At 54.3% G+C, this 27,026-nt stretch overlaps 11 protein-coding genes across 11 annotated transcripts; 7 read left to right on the forward strand and 4 right to left on the reverse strand.

Moving 5' to 3' along the window:
* Window positions 1–140: 140 nt before the first annotated feature.
* Window positions 141–1,643, forward strand: A1O7_02269 (uncharacterized protein; the record flags this gene model as incomplete). Its single annotated transcript, XM_007756303.1, has 4 exons — window positions 141–220; window positions 273–548; window positions 597–1,160; window positions 1,214–1,643. The coding sequence occupies 4 exons, from the start codon at window positions 141–143 to the stop codon at window positions 1,641–1,643; spliced, it is 1,350 nt and encodes a 449-aa protein (XP_007754493.1).
* Window positions 1,644–2,708: 1,065 nt separating this feature from the next.
* A1O7_02270 (uncharacterized protein) lies at window positions 2,709–2,906 on the forward strand (the record flags this gene model as incomplete). The annotated part of the gene is made up of 1 exon (XM_007756304.1): window positions 2,709–2,906. The coding sequence occupies one exon, from the start codon at window positions 2,709–2,711 to the stop codon at window positions 2,904–2,906; it is 198 nt and encodes a 65-aa protein (XP_007754494.1).
* Window positions 2,907–3,657: 751 nt separating this feature from the next.
* On the reverse strand, window positions 3,658–5,936 carry A1O7_02271 (translocation protein SEC63; the record flags this gene model as incomplete). Its single annotated transcript, XM_007756305.1, has 2 exons — window positions 3,658–3,920; window positions 3,989–5,936. The coding sequence occupies 2 exons, from the start codon at window positions 5,934–5,936 to the stop codon at window positions 3,658–3,660; spliced, it is 2,211 nt and encodes a 736-aa protein (XP_007754495.1).
* Window positions 5,937–7,293: 1,357 nt separating this feature from the next.
* A1O7_02272 (uncharacterized protein) lies at window positions 7,294–8,368 on the forward strand (the record flags this gene model as incomplete). The annotated part of the gene is made up of 3 exons (XM_007756306.1): window positions 7,294–7,362; window positions 7,418–7,663; window positions 7,721–8,368. The coding sequence occupies 3 exons, from the start codon at window positions 7,294–7,296 to the stop codon at window positions 8,366–8,368; spliced, it is 963 nt and encodes a 320-aa protein (XP_007754496.1).
* A 1,060-nt stretch (window positions 8,369–9,428) lies between these two features.
* A1O7_02273 (amidase) lies at window positions 9,429–11,326 on the forward strand (the record flags this gene model as incomplete). The annotated part of the gene is made up of 3 exons (XM_007756307.1): window positions 9,429–9,568; window positions 9,621–11,130; window positions 11,180–11,326. 3 exons carry the CDS (start codon window positions 9,429–9,431, stop codon window positions 11,324–11,326), a joined length of 1,797 nt encoding a protein of 598 aa, XP_007754497.1.
* A 1,654-nt stretch (window positions 11,327–12,980) lies between these two features.
* Window positions 12,981–15,671, reverse strand: A1O7_02274 (DNA ligase 1; the record flags this gene model as incomplete). Its single annotated transcript, XM_007756308.1, has 1 exon — window positions 12,981–15,671. One exon carries the CDS (start codon window positions 15,669–15,671, stop codon window positions 12,981–12,983), a length of 2,691 nt encoding a protein of 896 aa, XP_007754498.1.
* A 278-nt stretch (window positions 15,672–15,949) lies between these two features.
* Window positions 15,950–18,516, forward strand: A1O7_02275 (uncharacterized protein; the record flags this gene model as incomplete). Its single annotated transcript, XM_007756309.1, has 2 exons — window positions 15,950–16,099; window positions 16,150–18,516. The coding sequence occupies 2 exons, from the start codon at window positions 15,950–15,952 to the stop codon at window positions 18,514–18,516; spliced, it is 2,517 nt and encodes an 838-aa protein (XP_007754499.1).
* A 97-nt stretch (window positions 18,517–18,613) lies between these two features.
* A1O7_02276 (uncharacterized protein) lies at window positions 18,614–19,933 on the reverse strand (the record flags this gene model as incomplete). The annotated part of the gene is made up of 1 exon (XM_007756310.1): window positions 18,614–19,933. The coding sequence occupies one exon, from the start codon at window positions 19,931–19,933 to the stop codon at window positions 18,614–18,616; it is 1,320 nt and encodes a 439-aa protein (XP_007754500.1).
* Window positions 19,934–21,416: 1,483 nt separating this feature from the next.
* Window positions 21,417–21,972, forward strand: A1O7_02277 (uncharacterized protein; the record flags this gene model as incomplete). The annotated part of the gene is made up of 4 exons (XM_007756311.1): window positions 21,417–21,432; window positions 21,488–21,697; window positions 21,752–21,862; window positions 21,914–21,972. The coding sequence occupies 4 exons, from the start codon at window positions 21,417–21,419 to the stop codon at window positions 21,970–21,972; spliced, it is 396 nt and encodes a 131-aa protein (XP_007754501.1).
* A 129-nt stretch (window positions 21,973–22,101) lies between these two features.
* Window positions 22,102–22,910, reverse strand: A1O7_02278 (uncharacterized protein; the record flags this gene model as incomplete). The annotated part of the gene is made up of 2 exons (XM_007756312.1): window positions 22,102–22,746; window positions 22,800–22,910. 2 exons carry the CDS (start codon window positions 22,908–22,910, stop codon window positions 22,102–22,104), a joined length of 756 nt encoding a protein of 251 aa, XP_007754502.1.
* A 2,483-nt stretch (window positions 22,911–25,393) lies between these two features.
* Window positions 25,394–26,492, forward strand: A1O7_02279 (uncharacterized protein; the record flags this gene model as incomplete). The annotated part of the gene is made up of 3 exons (XM_007756313.1): window positions 25,394–25,588; window positions 25,637–25,758; window positions 25,808–26,492. 3 exons carry the CDS (start codon window positions 25,394–25,396, stop codon window positions 26,490–26,492), a joined length of 1,002 nt encoding a protein of 333 aa, XP_007754503.1.
* Window positions 26,493–27,026: the final 534 nt, after the last annotated feature.

Below are 27,026 nucleotides of genomic sequence, written 5' to 3' on the forward strand. Positions count from 1 at the left end.
CGAGTCACCCTCCCTACGTTCATCCTCGAGGAGAGATCGATGCTGGAAAGAATAACGAAGTAGGAATTGGCCCCAAAGATGTAAGGAACAACGACTTACTGGTGGCTAGTTTCATGGCTCACCCCGACACACTACTTCCCATGCCGAAGATCGAGGATCCTGTTGAGCGATTTGTTTCGGTTATCAAGTTCTACCTCAGCGGCTGGCACATCAGACCACCGTATGTTGCTGTCTCTGTCCGTCATCAAAGAGGTGCACTGACTGTCCACTAGTGGCGTTAAGAAGCCGTTGAACCCTATCCTCGGAGAGACCTTCACTTGCTACTGGGAATATCCCGACAATACACGCGGATACTACATCTCCGAGCAGACTTCGCACCATCCACCCAAGTCGTCCTATTTCTTCATGGCTCCCGAACACCACATCCGCGTCGACGGCACCTTGAAACCACGGAGTAAATTCCTCGGCAATTCGGCAGCCAGTATGATGGAGGGCATCTCTTACTTGCGGTTCACGAACAGAGGCAAGTCGAAGGGTGGTGAGAAATAGTACGTACGATGCAACATACTGGCTGGACCCGTCACTAACCTTGGCAGCATCTTGACGCAACCCAACATGTATGCGCGAGGCATTCTTTTTGGCAAGATGAAATACGAACTAGGCGATCACTCCTTTGTGCGGTGTCCCGAGAACGGCCTTGCGGCAGACATCGAGTTCAAGACCAAAGGCTGGGTTGGGGGTACCTACAATGCTATCGGCGGTGTTATCAAAAATGAAAAAACGGGCGAAACTCTGTTTGAACTCTCTGGGTTCTGGTCCGGCGAGATGACCATCAAAGATATCAAGACAGGTCAGAAAAAAGTCCTTTTTGATGCGACGCACGCGAAGCATGCTCCGCCCTTGTCACGGCCCATCGAAGAGCAGGGCGAACGCGAGTCACAACGGCTATGGAGGTCGACGGTCCAGGCAGTTCATGCGCGAGATCATGAGGTCGCTACCACCGAAAAGGCAAAGATTGAAGATCGCCAAAGAGAGGAAGCTAAACGACGGGAGGAATTAGGTGTCGAATGGAAGCCCAAGCTGTTCCGGAGGGTAGATTCTCGACCAGGAGGGGCCGAAGAAGGTGAAGAAGACCTGGAGTGGATTATCAACGCGAACTTGTAGGTTCCGTTCCTTTGTTTATGATCGTTACTGACTCACACCGTCTCTCTAGGGACCCAAAAGCCAGTCCCCAAGAATTGGTGGAGAAGATCTTATCGATAGCACCCATCTTACCAGGGCAAGGTGCACCCACTCAACGTGAGCCTCAGCACCAATCCCAGCCTGCCACGACATCGCAGCCGCCAGCAGCACAGAAGAATGCAGGAGAACACTTGCAGGCTTCTGGTAATCTGATCGATTTCGATTCGAGACCACCGAGCACGGCACCGCCTGAGAGCTATCCAAATCAAGCCGCATCAAATCACCAACAATCAGTGCCTCCTCGGAACGGTGCGAACTTGATGGACGACGACGAGCACTTGAGCAACCAGGTATCCAAGCTGAAAATGCATGAAGCTATGGTACCCGAGGGCCAGAAGCCGCTGAAGAGAACAGACACGGACACCAGTGAGGTAGATGTGTTTGTTGATGCTGAAGGTTGAACGAGTGTCGAAACGTCGCAAGACTTGGGAGGTCCTGAACACGAGTTAGGGCTCCCTATGCCTTCTTCGGCGGCCAAGTCAAGAGCTCAAGCATTAATTATGATAATGGTATAGAGACTGATGAGCTGTATCAAGTTCGCAGGCATCGATAGCGTCGTGAAAAGAGAAACGAACTACCCATGAGACACACAAGACCCTTGACGAAAATCATGCAGGCGTTGTTCCATCATTGAGATATAATACTGTTCCGTCCTTGAAGGATGAGTACTGTGTAGAGATGGTACCTGCATCGAGCAGCCCGAATATCGCCGAAGCCTCAAAAAGGGTGCCGGTTGATCAGATCAAATCAAACCGTCGGAATTGGCCCGTGCGAAGCAGGTGATAGCACTAAGCCTAATTGAGCCAGGTCAAGTGCGGAGGATAAGGGAGAAGGGGCAATCGGCATGTGCGGGGGAAGCCACGGGAAGCCCACCCCTGCCCGCCTTCGCCCACCGCCAAACATGGGGAAGGCACCTGCCGCCCAAACAACCTGTTTCATGTGATGGCTGCCGCGAGTGCCGTTGCACACCGGGAAGACGCCATGCGTGAGGCTGCAAGAGGGCCGAGGGACCCCGGGACACGTAAGTAGCACGACTTCACCCTGATCTCGTTTCTCTTCTCTTTCTTCTCTTCTTCACATCGTGTCGGCCAGGTAACATACCTTTGACCATAACAACGTGAATCTCCACTCCTCACCTCGCACACGACCTGTTTAGCGCTCAACACCGTCGCCTCGTCCTCATCATCACGCCCGTCCCCATCCATTTTTACCGGAATTTGAGCGAACTAAAACACCCCCGGAAACCGCGCTGCAATACACACCCGTGGCATTCCACACCAACGACGCCAACTACCTAACGCCCATACCGCCCTCATAATCCAGCAGGAGTCAGCAGTACTACTCAACAGATCTGCACACATTTCGGACTTCGACACCAGCCGCCCTCTACCGCTCATCACCTTCACCACTGTTACCCCAGCAGCCACCCGCAACAACACAAGTCGTCCTCCAGAACTACTCTCAAGATGCAAACTCGAACCATCCTCGGAGCAGGTGCTCTGCTCGGCGTCGGTGCGCTGGCCATCACCCAAATGGGCTTCCAATCCCAAGATCGCCAATACAAGAAAACTCTGGCCTACATGCACGACGGGCGCGAGAAGATCCAGGAACGCATGAATGCTATGGCCAACACTGTGAGCGATACCGTGAGTGGGAAGAAGTAGGCATATGGAACCGGGGGGGGTCTTCAAAAAGGAGGTGAGGGGTTCGTAACGGTTAAGTGTCAAGAATGCCAGAGATTGGAAGTACAATTTAGAAGCTACGACAGGAGAAGACAGCAATGACTCCGCGCAAAAGACGTGCTCCGCAACATAATGCATCCATCAAGCCTCCTTAAGAGCCACATGAATACCCACCACAACTATATCAAGATACTCGACCTGAATGGATCGCAATGGATCGCAAATGGTGCACGGAAAATGAAGCTGGAACTTGAATCGGAACCTCTGTTGTTAGCTTGCTTTGCTGCACATAAGGCTACGTAGCGCAACATCAAACTCATCAACACACATCCCAGCGCGTCTTGTCCCTTCGAACTCTTTCTATGCCTGTACGCAAGGTATTTAAGTTGGTGCCGTGCGAAAGTCCCGCGAGCAAAAGTATGCAAGTGGATCAGAATCTCGCTCAAGAGCTCAAGGAATCATGATTCTGTTTTCCAGTCCACGCCATGCACATGATATGCCCGACCCTGGAACACACACAGATTGAGGCGCCACCATCCCATCCGCGCCAGAGTACTTGTAGTTCCATGAATCCATCCATCCACTGACTTGGCCACCACGCCACGCTCCGACTGGGGCAATATGCATGCCTTGCCTTGCCTTGCCTTGCCTTGCCTTGCTGACGAACGCACTACAATCCGCAATCTTTACCCCCCCAGCCATGACACGCGACATGTCCTGTCATATCACGCACTCACGCATCTTCGTCCTCAGTCTCAGTATCCGTCTCGGAGGAATCACTGTCCTCGTCTCCCTCGGTATCGCTCTCGTCGTCGTCGCTGTCCTCGGCGACATTGCCTCCTGCCACAGCGACGGGGACGCCGTCGCCTTTACCGTCTTGCGCTTCGGCATGCGACAGAGTGCGAGGCCGCCGCAGCTTCTTGGTCTTGCGCTTCGTCGTTGGGGATGTGGCCATGCCCCCGCTTTTCATTGCCTGGAATTGGCCGGCCAGAGAATCTAGAAAGTCATGTTAGCGCTGCAACACCGTAAAGCATCTAGGGGTGTTTGCGCGGTGGGGAACAGACCTTCCTCGGGCTCACTAATCTCTTCGTCGCTCTCCACCACCTCTGCTTCCTTGGGATCGCGGACGTCGAGGACCACGTCGACCTTTTCGTCCAGACCAATGTACGAGTCGCACACCAGGTGCATGACGAACGGGAAGGCGTGGATCTGTGGGGGTGCCTGGAACGAGCATTTAAGGGTTACGACGTTGAACGTGGGCTTCACGCTCCCGGTGGCAGAATCGGTCGTGAAGATGGGACGGTCAAAGGACGTGAATGTGAAAGGCGGCACGGAGATGCGGCCGGAACGGCTCTCGGCCAGGAAGACATGCCACCGCGGGGCGTGCTCCGCTGCGAAGTATGGCGCGTGCGCCAGCGGAGGCTGGACGGAGCCGTCCTTCGCGTCGTCGTCGACGTAGCTCCCGTCCGGCAATTTACGGCGCTTGTTCTTCGCGGGCTTGCGACCGTGCAGGGCGTCCAGGTCGCCTTCGTCGGGGTCGATGTCTTCAAGGTCAAGAGGGTTGATTTGGGGAATTTCACTCGCGGCCGTTCCTGGTGGGATGACGCGGGCTTTGATTACCAGTTGGACCAGACTGCCCGGGGTAACGACCCGTTCGCCGACGACTTTAAAAAACGCTCTTGCAATGACGAGGCGTGGGATCTGCGACGCAACAGTCATGGCCTGACTGTATTGCGCGTCGGAGAGATCTGAGCATAGACTGCGGCGGGTGGTGGGTGGCAGCTGCATGAATTTTGGCAAAGCGAGGGGCCCAGTCTTGGAGGATTTTGAGATTTTGTCGACGATTTCGGGCGTGAAGTTGGGGAGTTGCAGTATCGCTGAACTGCTGGGCGGAACAGCTTGGATGATATTCTGCGAGGTGTGGTAGGATGCCAGGAGGGGCTTTACCGCCCCAAAGGGAAGGGTTATGGACGTGAAAGAATTGTTGAGGAGTAGGGCCGTGGGAGCGACGTCGTACTTCTCCTTTTCGAGCTCGGGGTCTTCGAGATCGATGCGTGCGAGGTAAGCCCATAGTAGGGCAAGGGTTTTCCGGCGCACGGGATCGTCAATGCTCCTGAGGCGGAGTTTGTCTGCTTCCGTCAAGACGGTGCTGTTGAGGACTTTGCTTTCGACTTTTGCCGCTCCGGCATCACTCCTTGCTCCCTTGAGGTTCTCCTTGAACTCTTGGCCTACGCTGGTGGCTGCCACGACACCGCCTTCAGAGATATCTTCCTTCCACTCGCGGAATAGATTGCCTGCACTGGCGTGGAGAACTTTGTCTTTTGTAAGGGCTTGTGTGCCGTACCACCATTTCCCGAGCGTGTAGGGGAGGATGATTCCAAGCAGGATACCGTAGAAGGCAACGACGATCCAGCGGTTGCCTTCCTCAACCATCCACTTGGGTAGCGCGATGCCAATGCTGGTTGACTGTTTCCCATCAGGGTTTCCATACAGCAGATAATTGTTCCTGATGTCTTCGTCCGTCAGCGCTTTGTAGGCTTTTGTCATTTCGACCCAGCGGCTGTTCACGTCGTCGATGGTTTCGTTCTTTGAAACGTCGGGCTTCGCTTTGTCGGGGTGATATTTGAGAGAAAGTTTCCTGTAGAACTTGTCGATCTCCCTCTCCGAGGCACTCCTCGACACTCCGAGGATATCATACGGATCCCACATCTTCGGTATCGTCCTCTGAGTGACAGCGATCAGATAGATCATATAGGCCATGAAGGCGTAGCCCAACACCACGGCTATGAGTCTCTTCGTCTTGCGGGTTTGTCTCTTCCGCCGCTTTCTCTGCGCCTCGATAAGATCGACATTTTTGGGTCGGAAGTCTGATTTTATGCGGGAGGCCGTCTGTTCGAGGTCTGTCGAGGGTTTGAGGACGTTGTAGGTGAGAGGGATGGTGACCAGCCCGGCCATGGTCAGCATGAAGAAGGGGAAGAATTGCCCGCCCTCATCGTAGTTGTATTCAGACATGGTTGCGGTTTGGCGCACGCGCCGTCGAGGATCTTGGACAGCGTTGTCAGTATTGCGGCACCGGCAGATCAGGGATAGTGCAAGACGATGGAATTGTGCAAAGCCTCCAAAGAAATGCCCGCGGCGGGCAACAGTCTGCGTCAACGAGTGTGAATAATTAATTAATGGTTGTCCCCAAAAGTGGCCGGTGGACCCTGGACAAATGGTGCAAACGCGAGGTGGCTTCTCCGGGCTCAGCCTCGTCGGAATCTCATAGCCGTGTCGAACCGTCCGCCCCCTCTAACTCGTCGTCCACTTACACAACGCTTGCTTAGACCGAAGAAGACTGCTGGGTATGCTGAAGTCAGCTCCTGATAATTGCAGCGTTTTGCTGATCGACCACCTCTATCATAAATGACTGTGCGGTGGCCGGTGATGAGACCGCAGGATCTCAAAGCCACTCGTCCGTCTTGCATTACTCTGCAAACCAAGTGCTGCCCTCCAGTCCTCCTGATGGATGCTTGATGAACGATGCTAGCCATCGTATTGAGTCTCGCGGAAGTGATGACCCTAGATAGTACCCGCCGTAACTTCGACTCGGATTTCTGCCGCTGATTCCAGAACTCGAGTGTCTTGGTCGCACGCCTAACCAGGATATGACCGTCCCTTTCACCGGTCTTGCGCAGGGCGAAGACTCATCAATCAATGTGGGAAGGTCAGGCAACACGCCTTGTGGTACGAGCGCGCGGGGTCTACAGATGATGGTTGCCAAGGTGTCAGGGAAATGGTCAACCGGCGAAAGGCCATGGCAAGACTGTTTACCATTGCTGTCTCATGCAAGGACACCAAGGAAAGAGAATGGAAGATATGAGCTGTTTCAGTCCTCTACAATCAGAAAGTCTCAAGCACGCCGCGTGTAGACTCGTTACCCGCATCGACCTTGAAGTACCTCGTACTCGTAATTAGTTGGAACAAGGACTCCGTGCCTTCCCAAGGTCCATATTAAACTTCCTGTGTGCCTGCCACACATCGGGCGCTTCGGCCGGCTACTAGATCTGGATTTACGTCATCTGGGCTTGGCAGATCTGGAGCAAGGCTTCCCATTGCCCCTCCTCCTCTTACTCCGGAGATGGCATCCATCAACGCATCATGACTTCAGAGACTGTCATCATCACAGCCCTCCTTGACATGTGGCCTGGTATCACCGGAGAGGCACAAAAAGGCATCGAATCCTCAACTATGTGCACCCAACCACGTCCAGATCATTTCCATATTGTCTCCCTGCAACCGGATGCACCTCTCCTTGAGAATAGTCCGTAACGTGAAACTCAACAGGACAAATATCCTCCTTACTGCCAATAAGCACACCAAACGCAACATGTCATCTCTACTACCTGGAAGCAACAAACTGGACCCAAACAGCGACATTCCGGATCTGTCGGGCAAGGTGGGCGACTCTCTCCCGTTCTCAAGTCATCTATTATTCTGACCCTTCTGCGCAGCATTACATTGTCACAGGAGGAAGTGCAGGAATCGGCTTCGGCATTGCCGCCCATTTGCTTCAACACAAGGCAGAAAATGTCACCATCTTGTCGAACAAGGAGGAACATGCCAACTCTGCGCTCGAGGAGTTGAAGGAGTATGGAGACGCGTCGAAAGCCCATTGGGTCAAATGTGACCTAGAGGATTTGAAGTTCACGGATCGGGTTGCCGATGAGCTGGCAAAGTCGCAGGACGGACTGGATGGGGTCAGTGACGAAATATCACTAAGATATCCCCACTGCAATCACTGACAAAGCCAACAGCTCATCCTCAATGCTGGCCTCGGTGTTGGCGTGTACAACGAGACCAGGGACAAGCTCGATTCACATTTCCAAGTCAACCATCTCTCACAATTCATTCTGCTAGCGAAGCTGCTTCCCCGGCTACAGCGCACCCCCGGAGCGAGGATTGTCTTCGAATCCTCGGAGTTGCACAGAGCCGCCCCCTCCGACACAAAATTCAAGGACGAGGCCGAGATCAATACCGACATTGGCCCGACTAAACTCTACAATCGAACCAAGCTGGCTCAGATCCTGATTGCGCGAGCCCTCCAGCGAAGAAAGGAGGCCGGGGAATTGGGCTTCAAACCGGACCAGAAGATCTTTATCAATGCGGTGCATCCAGGAGGTGTTGCCACGGATCAGCCGCTCCAGGCCGAGGAAGCTTATGGCAAGGTCGGCGTTATTGGTCATAAGCTCGTGAGGCCGTTTATGAAAGATCCGGTGTCAGAAGGATGTCGCCCAGCATTGTATGCGGCCACAAGTCCGGAAATCGAAGAGAAGGGGATCAGTGGCCAGTACATTGTCCCGGATAAGAAAGTGACAAGCCCGAGTTCACAGGCACAGGATGATGAGCTCGGTGAGGCTTTGTGGAAGCTTAGCGAAGACCTTATCAAGAGTAGGGTAGGCTGAATGTTTCAAAGCATGACCTATCGGGCCAGGGTGTGCCGGCTCGCAAGATGAAAAAGCCAATGGTTGTTGTATCAACAGGGATAATTGAAGGTAAAACCCTCGCGTAGGACGCAAATGTTAGTGCTGCTGCTGAAATGTACCACACCGCCTCCCTAGGCTGTAGCCTGCGAGCATACCGCTTCTTGGCTCCCTCGTACTATCGAGTTTCATACTCATACACACAGGAACCGCAATGCTTCGTGTTGTCCTCAAAACACCCCTGCCGCGCAATCATAAAAACCGCCGCCGGAAACTCGGGGTCGGGTCTGGTGGATTGAATGACAGGTTCATGTTTAGTCGGCAAAAGGGGACCATCAGGAGCCTTATTAGTATGGCAGGTGAATCGGCTCGTGGTTTTCATCCCGCGGCTATAGTGACTGTTGTACTCAGTATGGTACTCGAACTCAACCACTCACCAAGCGAGGTAGACATCTTTTACCCAGTCCTGCAAGCCATGTGTGCAAATCCCGACTGGATCATCTCGACGTTAGCGCTAGGAACAATTACTCCTCCACTACCGCTTTAGGTGAGTCAACAGCCCAGACGGATGTAAATATGAGGTGGAGCCGCGATGTGGTGGGATGTATCCAGACATGGGAGTCTGATGGCAATATCAACAGTGCCTCGATGCATACTGTATAGGTTATCCATCGTCCGGAGGCCCGCCGCATATCACAGAAGTGCTTGCCTAAAGCTTTGCCTGTCAGCTTCCCCCTTTCTGATTTCATCTAGCCTTCCAGGTTCGGTTCCGGGTCTACTACGCGAATCTCGAAATAAGCTCGTGGTTGAGAAGCAACCAATCAACTTCATGCCGTCGAAACCGCATAGTAAACCTGCCAAAAGGGTCATGCAAGCAATACTGTGAATGATCCTGTGTTGGTGCTCATTTCGCGAGAAGGAATAAACGATATAAGATTGCTCGCCCGTCAGCCATTCGTCCGACTGCCTGATGTACTCGCTTCGTGCGGCAAAGCACCAAGTCCACGCACTTGTTTGAAACTCGAAACCAACCGCAGACGAAATGTCTACTGCGGGCGGAGTGCCAGCGAGCGCATTCTTGAACAGACCGCCGGTACGTAAAGGTCCTGATGTGCCTTACAAGAACGAGGCGGGCTCGAATCCCGTGCTTCGTGGTGTTACACTAGCTGTGGTATCCAAAGTGTATGGACGGCTGATTCCCTCTCATGCGGCATGCAACTAAAGACGTCTCCAGTGTTTCGTCGTCCAACTGGATACAACGCATCTTCTGGACGCTCAATCGCTTCGACAAGCTCAAAGACACACCTTATCTTGACGAGTATGAGATCCGTCTCGACCCGACTGTCTGGCCTCGCCATGAGCCGGCTGGGCCACTGGGTGCTTTGACAGAACTTCCAGCAGTGCAGCCTCGAGCTTCCAGCACAAACTATTACACATGCGCCGATTACCATGAACTGTACAAGTCTGGGAAGCTCACCCCGTCCGACGTCGTCGAGCAGCTCCTACTTCTGATACGAAGGGACGTCCAACCCGCCGGCAGGTACTCCGTCGCGTTCATTGATTCCAAGGTTGACCTCGTTCGAGCCGCTGCCAAAGCCTCCACGGAAAGATATCAAGCCGGAAAACCGCTCAGCGAGCTTGATGGTGTGCCTCTGGCCGTGAAGGACGAGGTAGACTTGGCGGGCTACAGGACAACCAAAGGAAGCAGGCTCGACTTCACAGATAAGACCGATGGAACGGCATGGTGTGTACAGAAGTGGCAGGACGCAGGTGCGGTAATCATCGGAAAGACGAATATGCACGAGGTTGGTCTCGATACGACGAACAACAATCAGACATGGGGAACACCCTTGAATCCACACAATAATGGCTATTATACAGGCGGCAGCTCCGGTGGTTCTGCTTTTGCCATTGCGGCAGGCATTGTTCCAATCGCTCTCGGAGTGGACGGCGGTGGGTCAATTCGATTGCCTGCGGCGTTCTGTGGTATTTATGGCCTTAAGACAACTCATGGCCGGGTTTCGCCCAGGGTGAGCAAAGACTGGATTGACAATGTAGCGGTCCATGGCCCCATGGCCAGCAGCATCGACGACCTGGCTCTGGGTTATCGCGTCATGGCTCAACCGGACCTCTGCGCAGCGCGAAGCTCTGGCTTTCCTAGCAGCCTCGTCAACACGTCATTCACTGCTTCGACCGGGAAGAAATATCTAGCAATCGACCGCACGTGGGTCGATCGCTCCGACAAGGTGGTCTTGGACATGTTCAACGCCGCGGTTGATGGCTATGTCAAAAACCAGGGTTACGAAGTGGTCGAGATCAATATTCCCTACATCCCGGAGGGACAAAAAGCGCATGCTCTGACGATTCTCTCTGAGGTTCGCAGCCAGCTCACCCGCGAGAAGATCAAGAAACTGTCGTGGCACAATCAACTGCTCCTGAACGTGGCTGGTGGGCATGCCACTGCGCAAGATTTCATGTTCGCCCAGAAATTACGGAACCTCCTCATGTGCCACCTTGCATGGCTTTGGGAGAAGTACCCTGGCGTGCTGATATTAACACCAACTACGCCATGTGCCGGATGGAAGATCGGCCATCCCACCGACCTCACCAGCGGCCAGGGCGTGAGTGATGGTGACATGAGCTTGCGAAGCATGGAGTATGTATATCTGGCGAACTTTACGGGGAATCCAGCCATCAGCTGCCCGATGGGCTACACTGATCAGAACGTTCCCGTTGGCCTTATGGTATGTGTTTTCCATCTTCTTGGAATTTCTGCCTCTAATTCAGCCACAGGCCATGGGAGATTGGTGTAGTGAAGAGCAACTCATCGCGTTCGCCAGGGAAGGCGAGTCGTTCCTGGCCGGCGCCGACGGCATTCGCCGGCCGAAGGATGAGCAGAATTGGATTGATATCCTTGCTGAGACGAAGCCTAGCCAGTAGTTCGTTCAATGCCAATGTGTTGGTCGTACTCGGGCACGCAGGTCTGCAGGCCTTACTCCTTGCGTGGAAGTCGATCACTCTGCGAACAGATTCGACTTTAATCACAAGCGCTGCTATGTGCTTGTCTCTCATTTCCCCCAGCGCTTTTGATTGTGAGAGCGCAATCAGCGTTGCCAATTGCTGCCAGGACTGAGTCCGAGTATCTCAGCGGTCCCTGATCTGCTGGACTTTGCCCATGGTCACCGGATGGTGAAATGTCTGCCTGTGCCTGACTTGGCCATTCTTTTGTGCGCCTCAGCCAGTCATTGCCCCAACCTCAAGTGCGTTTCGCTCACGCCGCCACACCGAGATACTGTACCAGAGTGATGCTCACGAAGGACAGGGTCTTCTCCTCTACGCGATCACGACGATCCAACCTCACGTTGCAGATCGTGTCCGGGTTGATCGTACGCAAGATGAGAAATGTCTGGATTGATCCGGACCACACTTCTTGCGTACAACTTCCCGCCTGGTTCCTCCTCGACTTCGCACTTCTTGGTCCTTTTTCTATTCCATCGCTCAGGCAGTACATCTCCAATAACGCAGCCTTTCCGTGCCCTCATTCTTGATCTCCTAATACACATCTGCGGACAGCTGCTCTCGCTCCCTCCTTCACATCTGCCTGTCCGCTGTCGGCTTCGGCCAGTCCTGCTTCCCCGCTGCTCTTCTAACAGTCTATGCCTTTTATTTCTGCCTATACCTCCATCTCCCCTCGTTCTTCCTCTCCCCCACTCACCTCTCATTGCTGCTGTTACTTGATTTCTTGACGGCAAATAACTGCCTACTAGGTGACGTTGCTCACTGCGTTCGTTTTTTCATCCTTCATGCTTCCCACCTTCAGGTGCATCTTTCCGCCTTCTTACCCCTCCTGCTCCTTTGTCTATCTATCTTCAGCTCCTCGTCACGTGGCTACCTTTCCCGTCACTGAAATTGACTGAGTGGTCGCCACCAGCACAGCTTCTTCGCCTCGAACGCTGCTTACCTCTGTGCCAGGCATTGCTTACCTACCGCCGGTTAGCGTCCTTTTTTGTCTTCGCCACACCGTCAGAGCTGGCGAATGTCGTTTTTTGGCTCGCTGCTCTTCTCTGCTGTAGTAGCTTCTAGGCCGAGCCTCTTGCTAGATATCACTTTCTCCTGTCATTTTCCTCGCCTTCCCACCCGCATCTAACAGGCTGCGTCTTCCCGGTCCCTTTCTCGTTCGATGTTCTTCCGTCTCCGTAACGGCAGTGCTTATCGGCTCGATTGTCTCCCTCTGGGTGGTTTGCGGCCTGACCTTCTGCTACTGTAGACATACTGTGCCTCCCTACGCTTGCAGCCTGGCACCGCGGATGGCTCACGACTGACCAAATATTGAGAGGTTTCAAGGTCGCACAATGCGTCAATGCTACGTGTAAGAGGCGATACTCTGCAAGCATAAGGTAGCATAGCTGTTGGACGTTGCAGTTCTGCGATACTGCGGCACCGAGGAAAGTACTTAGGAAAGTCCCGCAATCTTCGCGCGACAGGACGAAGTATTCAGCATTCATTCGGCGATGGTCCAATACAAGAAGACCATACCCACGGGCTAACGTGGGGAATTTCCAAGATCGAATACTAACGACGCGCCGCGCTTCCTTCACTGGTCTTCAAGATCGTCGCCGTCGCCGTCACCGTCCGCGCCACCACGGCCCTTCTGGCCCGCGCCAGGAGCCGAGTCCTTGACTTTCGCTTCCTGCTTCCTATACAGCGCCGCGAGGAACTCATTCGTGCTCGCCTCCTCGATGCTCTTATCCTCTCGGACCTTCAAAAATCTAGGGAACCGCATACTTAGCCCGCGCTCCTCGCTCACCAGCCCAATCGCCGCCGTGTACGTGGGGCTCAACGTGATGTCCGCAAACGCCATCTCCCAGACCTCAAGCGGCTCGAACCATACGTCCGGCGTGGGACCCACGTACTCGATATAGCTCGGCTTGTGGCGCGTCGTGTTATCACTCCCCTCGCTGTACTTTTCCTTGTTGGCCTGGTAGAATTTATCCGTGAAGCCGCTGATGCACTTGGTGACGACCTCTAGGCTTCCGGTCTCCGGGTTGCGGCATGCCAGAAGGATGGGGGACCACCACTTCGCCTTGCGGCCTTGGCCGTGCCAGCCTGCTACGGGGATGAGGTCGATCGTGTCGGCGGACTGGGCGTAGTCTTTTTTCACTTTCAGCCACGAGTCGAGCCTTTTGTCGGGCTCATACGTCGACAGGAGCGCTTTTCGCCGCGTGCCTTTATCCTTTTCTTTTTCCCTTTCGGACTCTCCGTGCGCGGTGGGTGCCGATCGCTTGGTGGTCGTGCTGGATCTCTTCTTGCTGGGCGTCACTGGGAGGGAAGGCGGAGTCCCATCAACGTCGTTGTGGTCCTCATCTTCCAGGGGCGCTAGGTCCGGGTTTGGTAGATTGTCCAGGACTTTGACCATTATACCCTCGCATTTGATGTCCGTGGCGGACTTGAAAAACTCGAGCACGGTTTCCGAGTCGGCCGAGGTGGCATCGATGCTCTTCACCCACGTGAAGTGGTGTTCCTTCTCGACGAACATACTGCGAAGCAGGCCGCGCCGCTCGCGGAATGGGCGGTCAAGCAATTGCTCGCCATTGAGGTACATGAGGTCGAACGCGAAGAGGCAGACGTCGATCTGGATCGAACCAATGTCGACGTCTTTCTTCGCGCGGTTGGTCAGTGTTTGAAAGGTCTTCAGCTCGCCCGTGTTTCTGTCCACGGCGACGACTTCGCCTTCGAGGATGAAGCTGGAGACGCCGTCACCACGGATTTCGGGCACCAGCGCCACCAGATCGGGATACTTGTCCGTCATGACTTCGAGGTGGCGGGAGAAGATGGACACTTTGCCGCGGTCGTCGCAATGGACCTGCGCTCGTTGACCGTCGTACTTGTACTCGCAGCTAAAGTCGCGGCCTTGGAGCTTGGTCAAAATTTCACTTAGGTCGCGCGTTATGCTTCCAAGCATGGGTCGTAGAGGGATGTGCAATGCCAGACCACACCGCAGGAGCAGTTCATCTGACACGCCGACTTCTAGCAACCCGGGGACGAGATCGTTGTAGTTCGGTCGTCGGGCAAAACAGGTCTTGACCACTTCTTCTGCTTTCGACCATATAACGGCGAGCTCCTCTTTCTTGAGCTTCGACAGCTCCGTGGGATCTCTGATGGGGAAGTCTGCGCCTGCCGGGCGAGAGAGCTGAAATGCTCGTGCTAGCGCAATGAGCATCGTCGTTTTGACTGCTCCGATGCGCAAGTGCTGAACCAATGTCCTCACGATATATCGAGACTCTTCTGGTCCTCGCGCATCCTGGAGAAGACGTTCGACTAGTCTCTGCTTCTGCTCCACACTGCCATTGCCCTTGCTGTTTGCAATCTTGACCAAGGTTTGGTACGCGCTCTTGATGGTGAGAGGCTTCGGTTTCCGGAGCGTGAAGCTCTGCCTCTTCTTCGCCTCGAATGCGACATCTCCTGCGTCGCCGTGCTTATCGTAGAGTGTCTTCAAGCCTGTGTTGTCTAGGCCGCAGACCTTCTTCAGCGCCTTGGATATCGCTGAGCCGCCTAGTCCGAGTTCCAGGGAGATATATGGCGGCGAGATCGAGTTCGTGGCTAGCCAGACAGCAGGCAGGAGGCTTTCTGGATCTGCTTCGATGATGGTCCTCAGGCAGTTCACCAGTGTGTCGACAATCTTGATACGGCTCTGCGTAGAGTTGACTAGCACAAAACATCGGGTCAGGAGAGCGTAGGATGCATCTCCTCCGTCTCCGGCCCAGTGTCTTTTCAACTCTGACACACATTGAGAAGGATCGTATGCTAACGGGCTCTGATCAAACGGAACGGTCAAGGTGATGGTGTCCTCATCTGAAGCAGTAGATTGTAAACCGAGGACTCCCTTTCTCGCGGTACCGGCTGTCTGCTGGGTCTCTGGGGAAGGGACAGCTTTTAGTGCAGCGGCCACGAACTCCTGGCGGTCTTGATCGGCCTTGTGTTCCCTATCTTCCGCTCTGCTCTGTGAGAGCGAGACCTGGCCATTAGAATCATGGTGGGTATCTTCTCTCGGTTCGTCCTCCTCCTTTGCCCATTCCTCCTGCAGCTGCCTGGCCAGTTCTTCGTCCGAGAGTTGTTGCTTGTTGGTCACAAGCCCCTGCACGTCTTCGCGCCTGATCTCCGCAGATTCCTTCGCCGCGTCCTGCTTCTTGTCGTTTTGCTTGCGGAAGAAGAAGTCGAGGTTGCGATGCGGTACCGCGCTGGGCTTCGAGTCGTTCTTCTTCCGCCTCTTGGCTGGGCTCTCCATAATGACTTGTGAGCGGCACTGGCACTGTGGCCAGTGCGACGGCGACTAGTTATCTGATTATCATCTTGCCGCGCATAAGTGAGTTTGTTGTGACTTCATGACAGCGGGTTTTGCGGTGGTCATCGCGTCTCCAACTCGATGACGCGCTGGTCGCATTTTGGAGAAAAATGAATCAAGAAAGACACATGTCAAGTTCGCATACACACACACATGCTTGCGTAGAATCCGTAGCTCCTTCGGCTCCCAAACGAGACAGATTACCGTCCTAGCTAGCCCATATGGCTGAGCTCCACCAGTCAAAGACTGGAGACGTCCGAACTAGAGTGGACGACTACTTGAATGACAAGATCCAAACCGCGGCGGATCTTGACCAGGTGGACTCTCTGCTACAACGAGTGCAAGAACAACAAGATCTATTGCGGAAGCAGGTACGCTCTGCGCCTTTGAGCCTTCAACTCGGACGCTTACGATGGATTAGCTAGAAGATGCCAGAAAAGACCTTACTGAAGCACAAAAGCGGGTGGACGAGCGATCCGACGAGCTGCGGACGAAAGCAGAAGCATATCAGACAGAGCAAGGGCAGCTGAACGAGCGGCTGCAAGAGCTTGCACGGTCCGATGTCAGCGACGATGCAGCGCAAAAGTTCGAAGCTCGGATGAGCAAGGTCCGCAGTCTCGAGATTGCTCAAGCCTACCTCGAAATGGTCCAGCAAATGAACAGGTTGAATGATGAAGCAAGATCGACGCTATCAGTCAAGGCATACAGTCGGATAAGAGCCCTTTGGACACACGTCCAGAATGCCCAAACAGTCGCCGAAGGAGCCGCTCCTCAGCTTGTCTATCTGTTCGAGCAGATGTCAAAGCAGCTATATAACACTTTGAGAGACGCTCTGGAAGCGGACCTTCGGAAGACGCTAGAGCAGATGAAATGGCCTAGCAAGGAGCTGAACTTCTCAGGACACCTGCGCCAGAAATGGGAGGAACAGACTCGACGACTTCTCGAGCTTCAGGATCCAGACTTGATTGAAGCGTTTGCGGACGTCGACATTCGAAGCCGATCTGCCGCTCCCGACCCGGTGGTGCTCCTTCCACTCGAAGTAATGGTCCAACCTCTTGCGGTGAGGTTCCGGTACCACTTCTATGGCGACAAGCCGACCAATCGACTGGACAAACCAGAGTACTTCCTTACGCACGTCCTCGACGTCCTGGAGCGCCACAGCGGGTTCATGAACGACATGCTGGGCCCCATCCTCGACGAAAGAGCAGTCAACTCGGAAGCCCTGGAATCGATCTACACCGATGCCACCTCGGCGTTTATCACTGCCCTGCTGCCCATGATTGAGGCAAAATGCCTGTCGTTCCTACCACAGATTTCCCGGCAACCACAATTACTGTCCCACTTCCTGCACGAGCTCATGGCGTTCGACACCACTCTTCGCGAGACATGGGGCTACATCCCCATCCCCAGAATGGTGGCCGAGTGGAAAGGAGTGACCTGGCGAATGCTCAACACGCACGGCTATTTCGACACGTGGCTACGAGTCGAGAAAGATTTTGCCCTTTCCCGCTACAGAAGCATCAGAGATGCCCCGGATAGCAATGACATCGACTTCGACGCCGAGTCCGGGCAAACGAAGCCCACGAAAGGCGCGATCCGCGTCAACGACCTCCTTGAGACAATCACAGATCGATACCGGAGCCTCTCCTCCTTCAGCCAGAAGATGAAGTTCCTTCTCGAGATCCAACTGTCCATCTTCGATGACTATCACAACCATCTCCACGGCGCGCTACAAGCATACCTGGTGTCATCTCACACGGCGGGCCGACTGCTCCAGGGCCAAAGCGAAGCCGAAGCCTTCGGGCTGAAAGGTCTGGAATCACTGGCCAAGGTCTTCGGGAGCGCCGAATTCCTCGAGCGCAAAATGTCAGACTGGAGCGACGACGTCTTCTTCCTCGAACTCTGGGACGAGCTGCAATACCGCGCCAAAGCAAATAGTGGTGGCAATGGCGCCGGCTCGGTGGGCACAGGACTGAGAGTCGAAGACGTCGCGGAAAAGACTTCGGCCACCATCAAGGCGAACGGCACAGGCGACGACGACGATGACGCGGATCTCGAGGGAAGCGGTGGAAGCGGATTGTTCGACCAGACGGCGTCGGCATACCGCCGCCTCCGAGAGCGCAGTGAAGAAGAAATGCTCCGCTTCTTCGACGTCAACCTGAAAGCCGCGCTGCGGCCGTACGCCAAATTCGCGCAGTGGTCGTCACTTGCCGAAATACCTTCGGATCTGTCGGCCTTGCCGCCCTCGTCCAGCCTGGATAGCTTTCTCAACACCACAGCCACCCTCCTCGGCTATCTGGCCCGTGTGTTGGCTCCCGCTTCGCAACGCCGCATCATCAAGCATTACTGCTTGGCGCTGCAGCGCGAAATCTACGACAACGTCCTCATGCACCACACGTTCTCGGCGGCTGGGGCGGCTCAACTTGCCAGAGATCTCGCGGAGATCAAGGCCAGCATCGACAAGCAGAGTAACTTGCGGGCAGCCACGGGTGGGAATCTCAAACGGCTTGAAGAGGCCGTCTACCTACTCTCGCTGAACGCGTCCAAGAGCGGAGGCAACGTTGAGGAAGATGGTTGGGGCTTCGACGACGAGGAAGATAAAGAAGGCACGGGAGCCACAGGCGGTGATGACGACCCAAAAGGTTTAGGGTTATGGGAGGCTGAGCGGTTGATTTTCGAAAGCAATGAAGCGGCACGGCAGGCGTTGGGGGATTTGGGGCTGGTCCATCTCAGCGAAGGAGAGGCGCGGAACGTGTTGAAGCGGAGGGTCGAGTTGAATGGGTTGTAAGCTTACAGGAGGAAGTACATTTCACTATCATCGTCCCTGAGACATTAAGAAGAAGAAAAATTATCGTAGCGTCATCAAGCGCCTGGACACTTGTTCATTACGCCTCTTCGACCGACCCGCGCTCACGCGAAAGCTCCGCCCTCAGAAGACCAGCGGTCAAAGCCAAGTCCTGCCGGCTGTGCCCTCCCCATATAAGATCCACCATGTTCACCCCGTCGTCGATGCTCGCCACTGCGTTCACAACAACCTTGCCGGACTCGATATCGCGCGACAGAATCTCACTCACGTCGCCGCATTCGCCGCGGTACTGGAAGGAGCCAGCCTCGGCGAATCGAAAGCCAAGCCGCTTGTAGAAGTGCGAGGAAAGCAGACACAGCGCCATGGATCCCGTGAACCGGGCGTTCAAGTCGACAACCCACTGACCGTTCTGTTCGTCGATGAGGACGTCAACGCCGCACCAACCAACGAAGCACTCGGGCAGGCGTTGCGTCGTGTCCCGAATCGTGTCGCGTAGGAGGTCGCGCATCTCCTCCTGCGCGCCGTAGTCGATGCTGCTGCCCATCCAGTGCCCGTCGTTGGTGAGGCTCTGCATCGCGACTCCCATGATGAGCGGGTTGTTTCTGTTGTGCGCGTCCGAAGGGGCGCCGATGATGAAGTGCGTGCTCAGGTCGCTTTGCTTGGCGCCGATGTACTCGGACAGCAGGACGTGGGTGCCGCCGCGGGATTGGTACTCGGCCATGGCTGCGAGCATGGTTTGGCGGCGCGCCTCGCTGGTAACCAGGTGAGTGCCGAAGCCACAGCCCGCGAGGAATAGCTTGACCACAAAGGGGGGCTTGCGAGTGCCGAGGACGGAGTCGGACACGTTCGGGGCAAGTTCGACTGGTTCTGAGGCCGGCGTGCGGATTCCCGAGTTCACGAGGAAGAGTTTCGAGTTGATTTCGTACGCCACGCGGGGAGGCACGAGGCACTCATGCTCCAGCATCCAGCCTTGAGGACGCCAGTAGATCAACTTTCGGCCCTGGCTTAACTGCTGGAGCTGTTGGTCGACGTCCCCTTCTTCGAGGTTGATATACCGCGCTCGCGGCCGCTGCTCGGGAACCAACTGATTGAATACGCGGTCGACGTTTTCTTTCGCCGCGCACGGGCTGAGGAATATGACGTCCATGTCTCCGAGAATGAGGGCTCGTCTTAGTGGCTTAAGCCCTAGAATGATCTTCCTGATGCGGTTCCTTTCCTGTTCGTCAGCGCTGTATGGGATGGGTTCCTCGTCTTCCGGGAAAACTGTCTCTCGAGGCCAGAAGGGATGGAGATCAAGGTGGGCGAACGAGCAGTGAGTAGACGTGATGAAGGGCCCTGTGAGGCCGTGGGTACGGTACAGGTCTGCCACTGTGGCGTCGAGTTCGATCAGGGGTGCCATAGCGTTGACTTAGGGCTTTTCTCGAGGTATCTCTATCGGATGTTGAGACCTGCTGCTCAGAATTACCTGTCGACTGCGCCAGATATAAAGCCATTGCCGATTCTAGCAGGCAGAAGGCCCCGCACGAAGATGTTGTACAATATCTTGATGTGACTGCGAGCTGGATACCACAGCAAGGCTTCCTGACTTACGAATCGGAGAAGCCTTGCAATCGCAACCGCGAATCATTGCGTTTCGCGGTGAACTTGCGCTGTATTTCTCAAGTCCGACCAGGACTTTCAACGGCTAGGGATCAAAGCCGGTGCCGTCGCAGGCAATAGACTGAGTTAGAGTCGTGATACATTGCCGCATATCACGAACTTACTTGGCTGCATATGCGAGGCGACAGATGGGAACAAGAAGCCCTAGGAGCATAAGTTCCGTTCTCGATCTTGGCGTGACTAGAGAGCAGCAGCACGCTCTAACGTGGAGACGAAGGACGTAACAGGAGGTCGTGTAAGCAGAGAATCAGCAGGCGCAATATCAAGCGCCATCAACCTGCTTCCGATGCCAATTGCATGATACCCTTGGAAAGACTGCTGGGTGCCAGGGAAATGTCCCAGAAGCGGGCGTCAGTTGGTCCAGTTCAGACGAGTCTGTGGTGGTTGCTACACCACCCAAGCTCTTCGTCCCAGCGTAAGTAGGTCAGACACCACAGCACGACGCTTGGAAATGGCTGCCCGAACTGAGTCGAGGCTGCCTCATCCTTCCCTGGTAGGCTCGTGAAGCGCCTCTCTGCGGTGCGGTCAACTCGGTCTCTTTGATATTGGACGTCAGTGGAACGCCTCCTCCCGCAACAAACACACTATCTGGTAGTCGTCGGTCTCACCGCAGGCTCAGGTGTGACCGTGCTGTGGCATGGAACTGCTCGACAAGGCTGCATTACGGTCAACAGCATCGCTGTCAGAGCTGGTTGTTACCTGTCAGCAAGCACGTGGGGAGGCGAACGTTGAGGACGCGGTCAGTGCAACCCCTTGCTGTCACGCTGTGCCAGTGCTCTGGTGATCACTCATGTCTTGGCTGGTAGTGTATTACAGATGTAGTCGGCGTTGCGCGGGCTTGACAGCGCCATACAGCAGAAAGAGTGAGCCTCAGTTGACAACACTTGGCACGAGTCTGGGGGAAGAGAAAGCGGAAGCGGGAAATTGAAGCGGAATTGAGGCTGAGATGAGCCTCGGCGAATTCCTTCCCTTTCACATGTTTGTCACTGCTGAATGACTTCATGTTTCGGTTTCCGTGTTTCGCTGTTCCTTCCACATGCCATGTGATCACTTTCGACTGCGACTCGCGACTTAAATAGGTACCTGCCACTCTTACAACAGGGAGACCGGCTTGGTATCGGTGCACTACGCTCTACGCTCTACACTCTACAACCTACATAGCTGGCTCTTACCACTGTGCAGTTTCCGGACCGTTCCTTCTCACAAGCCCGCAGTTACACACAATGTCTCTCAAGAACGGTACTGTACACCCTACTCATCCTGGCAAGAAGCACCGCTGATGTTTGCTGCTCAGACGCCTTCCCTTCATCAGTGGCATTTGATGCCATCAACGATGCTCTCTCTTCCAATGAAGCCGAGCGTAAACAAGCTGTCAAGCAGGGAGGGGCCGTCTTCACCTTCAAATTGACCAACGCTGAGGGGAAGGAGGAGGCATGGCATATCGATCTCAAGGAGACAGGGAAGGTGGGCAAGGGCGAGGCCCCCGAGGGCAAGAAGGCCGACGGTACACAATCCGACGCGAAGTTATGTGAAAGACTCCGAGACTGACATACGCCAGTGACACTCATTCTGTCCGACGAGAACTTTGCCAAATTGATTAGCGGCAAGCAAAAAGCGCAGACGCTATTTATGAGTGGGAAACTAAAGGTCAGAGGCAACGTCATGAAAGGTAACCTCCCCGTCCCTATACGTGTAAACCGCACGCTGACGCGATCAAAAGCAACGAAGATGGAGCCGATCTTAGCGAAGGCAGGTGGTGCCGCCAAAGCAAAACTATAGATATATCGATCAAGACAGCTATGGTATGATACACTGGACATACATATCACCGGGTAAAAATTGACATCCACCTCTTTGCCGCATGCCGACTTCAACAACCCTGGCTTCGACTAAGCCTGGCGCTGACCTCTAATGCACCTTTCGGTTCTTGTCCCGCATGCTCGCCTTCGAGGTCTGTTTGGCCGGCGGACGTGAGGTGTTGGGCTTCGAGCCGCCTGTACCCTTGTTCTTGCCTTTCACAGACTCCGTATTGTCTTTCTGTTTCTTGTTGGGTGGCTTCTCTTCTGCATCCGCCTTCGTCTCTGTACCGCGAACACGTTTCTGACCTGCCTTTTTGGGCGGGGAATCTTGCTTGCCGTTGGGCTGCTCTTCCGCAGCTGCTTTTCGTGATTTACTCCGTGTCTGTTTGCCGGTTCCCTCGTTCTTCTCCTGCTCTTTCTTCTTCTCGAATGCTTCATCCTCGTCGTCGTTCGCTTTCTTCCTGGCAGACCTTGCACGAGAGGTGTTCGGCACATACTGCTTGCCAGCCTTACTGCCTTGTTGTTTCACCTCCTCGGTTTCGTCCTTCTCTTTCTCGCTCATTTCTTCCCAGGCTTTCTTGGGCAGATATCGCTTCCGGGTGCCATCGTCCTGCTTAGCATCCCCACTACCGTCTTTGGTCTGCCACTCCTCTTCCGTCCACTTGCTCAGATGCTTCTGCGACTCGTCCTGGTCCTTTTTGTCGGTCTTGTAGCCACCTCCTCTGCTCTTGTACTCCTTGGCCATGAATTGAGCCTGAGAAGATTGTCAGCTTGAAATCACAGAAGTCATGTCGACTTGGGCCAAACCTTGCGAGCAGACCATTGCCCAGGCGCCCCGCCCTTGTCAGATTGCTGCACTTCTTCCTTCACCTCATCCCGCAACTTGGGATCCGTGTATTTGTCCTTCGACGAGGGCATTGCGAGTTGCGTGTTAAGAGGCGCGCGCGAGAATGCTTTGCGTAAACAGGGCAACCGCGACGCAACGGGAAGCCGTGGAGGATGGAAGCACTCACACTTTCTGATATCAATGAGCGGCCGCTTGAGCCGTAGGTACATACCAGATCAAGACCTTGCAAGGTACACGAGTCGCGCCTGCAGCTTGATGAGATCGAGCTTCACGTCTGCCGGCCAACCTTGACACCTCACCTACGTCAAGTCATTCGTCATCGGTACCGCCCCTTGCCAAAAGCTTGAACTCGCTTTCGCACATATTCTTGGGCTGCCAAAGGCATCGCACATGATCTCATGACTTTCCGAATTGTTCTTCGCCGCCGAGGTTTCCAAGGCTGAAATCATTCTCATCTTCAAGCAAGTTGCATGCCTCGCGTAATTATTAGCCACTAAACTACCGAATCCCCACCCTAAACTTAGTCCGCCGCATCTGATGCTTGACCATTTCACATATTCCTCACACTTCCCTTGCCCGTTTGAGAGAATGATGCATTGTCTGTACGGCCGAAGCGCTCCTTAACATCTAGCTATAAGAAACGGAATCCCTTCTGAGGACTGTAGCACGCTTAGTCTGAGTGCAATGCGGCTTTGCTCTGGGTACCTTCGCAAGTGAGACTTCGCAGCGACCAAATCAACATTAATCCACGAGGAAACCAGCTCCCAGTTCGCAGTATACAAATACTACGGAGACGTGTATGCCCAGCAAATTCCCCTACCCAGCCCGTCCTCTGGAAGCGGCACATGAGATGGGGAGGCCTGGGACGCCTGGTGAGAAGGGTCGCCGTTAACTTTGCCGGTTCATGCCCCGCTCTTTTTGTAAGGAATATGGAACTCGAGTTTCTCTCTGGCACGAGCTGAAAAGATGTGAAAACGACAATCAGAAGATGGAGCTCGTCGGTGGTGTGACACCGAGCCTGCTCTGCTGAATGCTATCCAGAACGAGCAGGTGCACCAAAGGACTAATCTTATGTGGATCGCGAGAGGACCACCAAGCTCCCCGGGAGACTGCCAAAAATCAGGCGTGTGCTGGCGACAACCTCACACTCTCTGTATCACTTTGTGCTCTACAAAATCCATTTTGGTAAAGTTGCCCTTGCCACATCCTTGGCTTTCACGTTGCGCCTGCCAGCAGACATGCCTTTTCGGTAACCGCACTATCATTAAGCCACGTTCTGGGTAGATAGCCTTGCCGCTGTTAGCGAATAGGCCTTGATCCAAAATGCCGTTTGCACCTTACCAAAGGATGCAGAACTCTACCTCCGGGATCGCGGACGGTAAAGCGCCGAGAACAGTCGACTTCTCTTTAGGGCTAGAGCTGCAGGCATTCAGCAAGGAACTGCCAAAAGTGGCCTATGTACTGTGGTATGGGACTTGGTCTGCCCCCGGAATCGGATCGTCCCACCAAAAGCGCCGGTCCCTGGGACATGAGCAAACACTGAATCGGGCATGGTAAGCTTGATCGGATGACAGGGTTCCACCATTCACGCTCCAGATCTACCAAGGCAATTGTCGGTCCGAAGATCTGGGCCAGTACGGAGTAACGCGACCACAACTCGCTGGCCCCTTTGCTATACTCCTCCCGACAATCCTTTATCGATGGCTATGAGCCTTCAGACAGCAGCACGGGAAGAAACCCACATCTTATGGTGATGAGCGCCACATGGCCTCGAAATGGCAAAATTCGTCGGTGTAGCATCGCGAGTCTGTGCAGCTCATGGCCATGAGAAGCGCACAGCCCATACACAGGGCTCACGGCGACTGGCATGGGGTCTTTGCGATGCACACACCTCCAGAGGGATGAGAGTACCGTTTTCAGCTACAGCGACATGCTGGTCCTGCTATATAACCGTTGCGGGAAATGTATTTGTTGTGATGGTGACCTAACCACACACCGAAACAAGCAACCACGTTTCCAGTATCCACCTCCTTGGATCTCCCTCCTGGCAACGATAACGACCTTTGCCGTCGACACATATGGACAAGAAAAGACCCAACTGGGGATCTGTGCGATCCAAGCTGGCGCAGGAAGGTTACATGTACAGGATGAAGCTCGGGAATCCTCCTACAGGCAGCGACAACCATTCCTCGCAGCGACGACCTTCGTCCTCAAGCCCATCGAGCAAGGCACAGCTTGGCCAGCCAGAACATGACACTGCTCCCACACATGTTCGGAGCAGCGTGTTGAACTCGGACAGAGCAGCGGTGGAGCTTCGTACAATCTCTGGACTACTTGCCCATCTCAACCTCGGCCGGGCTTTCAGGAGCGATCATAACCTCGATCCAAATGCCGCGATTGAGTTTTGTATGTCTTTCTTCTCTCCGATATAACTCCTGCTAACAATATTGCTCTAGTGTATCGCTGCTATGCGCCATTTGTCATACATCGGCGTGACAAAAGTATTAGTTTTGAGCCCAAGAACTTTCTTGACCCTGTCATGCTCGAAGACACCATGTTGGCGCAAGCTTTAGTCGTGTGGACCTCTGAAATGCGAGATCGGTTTAGTCTAGAGCCAGGAAGTGCGGGCGAGCTGTTGTTGACGCACCGCAGTACTGTGCTTCGCGAGCTCCGAAAGAGAATATCTTCATCAGACGTGTGCACTTCCGACCCTGTGATGTGGACTATCCTCATGCTGGCTGCAACTGAGGTAAGATCCTTCTTCATTTGAGATAACTCCAGCTAACCAGGAGTCTAGCTTATGCAGGATAACATGGACGCCATGGAAACGCACCTGGGCGCTCTGCGGCACATTATCCGTCTCAGAGGCGGTGTAAATCAATCGGGATCGAGCGACTGGGTCACGCTCCTTCTTCTACAGTAAGCTCTGCTGAAGTCGTCTCCTAGACCGGTCACTGATAAATGATAGATTTGAAAGCTTCTTGGACTACCGGCAGTTTGACCATGTTAGGAGTGCAGACTTCGGCCACGCATTGTCAGTGGCTGAACAGGTGCATTGCACCTTCTCACCAGAGCTCAAGGCTCGGCTGGCCAAATTACCTCCAGGGTTCGTGGAAGTATTCGCTGTCTGTCCGATGAACCTGCAGATCTTAGACCTGGTGGAAAGAATACACCAATGGATGCAGCAGCTTGCCGACACTACTCATGTAGGTCAAGGACGAGAGGCTATCGAAAGCATTGCGGATGCCATGTCCTTTGATTCATTTCGAGCTTTCGACCTGCTGCAACAGGACAAGCTTGGTTCGACAGAACGCTTACTGGTTCTTGGGTTGTGTGCGTTTTGCATTTATATGAACGGCCGAATCATCTACTCCGTCATGGAGTGGGGGCTCCGGCTCCATTGCATGGCGCAAGTCACGAAGCAGATGGGTCCCTTCGAGGAGGACGCCCGCCGGAGCATGATCTGGGTCGCAGCAATCCTAATGGCAACAGGTGGAAATGGCTCTCCGTCATGGCAATTGGGGGGACGAATCATTCGTGCATGTCGTGGTGCGCATTCGCTTCTGCAGACCACCGCCCAAAGGAACCAGACATGTTATTTTTGGCACACGAATCTGACCGAGAAATTGATGGCTGCCGCTCTGCCCGAATGAACAGCGATACCTTCGGAGGTGCAGTACGATTTGGGCAGGTGCTTGCCATCCGCCCATTCAATGTCAACGCGCGACCTAGTCCTTTGGAATTCCCGAAGAAGAACTGTTCTCTGACGTCGACGAGGCGTATCGGCCTTATTCTTCTATTCACTATAGCGACGTTACTGGATGAGCTAGACTGAGGTCGGCTCGGAACCGTATCGCACATTCACCGTATGGCAAATGAGCCAACGTTCTGCCGTCGCATTTCCGTACCGTCATCGGCTACAGAGGCACAGAAGCCACGAGAAGGTGAGGAGATGAAAGTATGGCCTTGACGTTCCGGGATATCACCACCATGTTACCGCCGATTGGGTCAAGGGCACGCGCTCTTCCAGCGAGGCCTAAATATATTCCGGAGACTAGCTTTGTGCCGGAAGAATGCCGTGAGCTCAACGCAGTTCGAAGAGAATCACTGGTAGTCTTACCACAGCCATGGCTCGCTGAGAAGACCTTGTGACAATTGCAGACGTGCCGCTGCCACCGTAGGCTTCT

The sequence above is a fragment of the Cladophialophora yegresii genome, assembly GCF_000585515.1.
Source record: "Cladophialophora yegresii CBS 114405 chromosome Unknown aczIN-supercont1.2, whole genome shotgun sequence".
In the NCBI taxonomy this organism is placed as follows: Eukaryota; Fungi; Ascomycota; class Eurotiomycetes; order Chaetothyriales; family Herpotrichiellaceae; genus Cladophialophora; species Cladophialophora yegresii.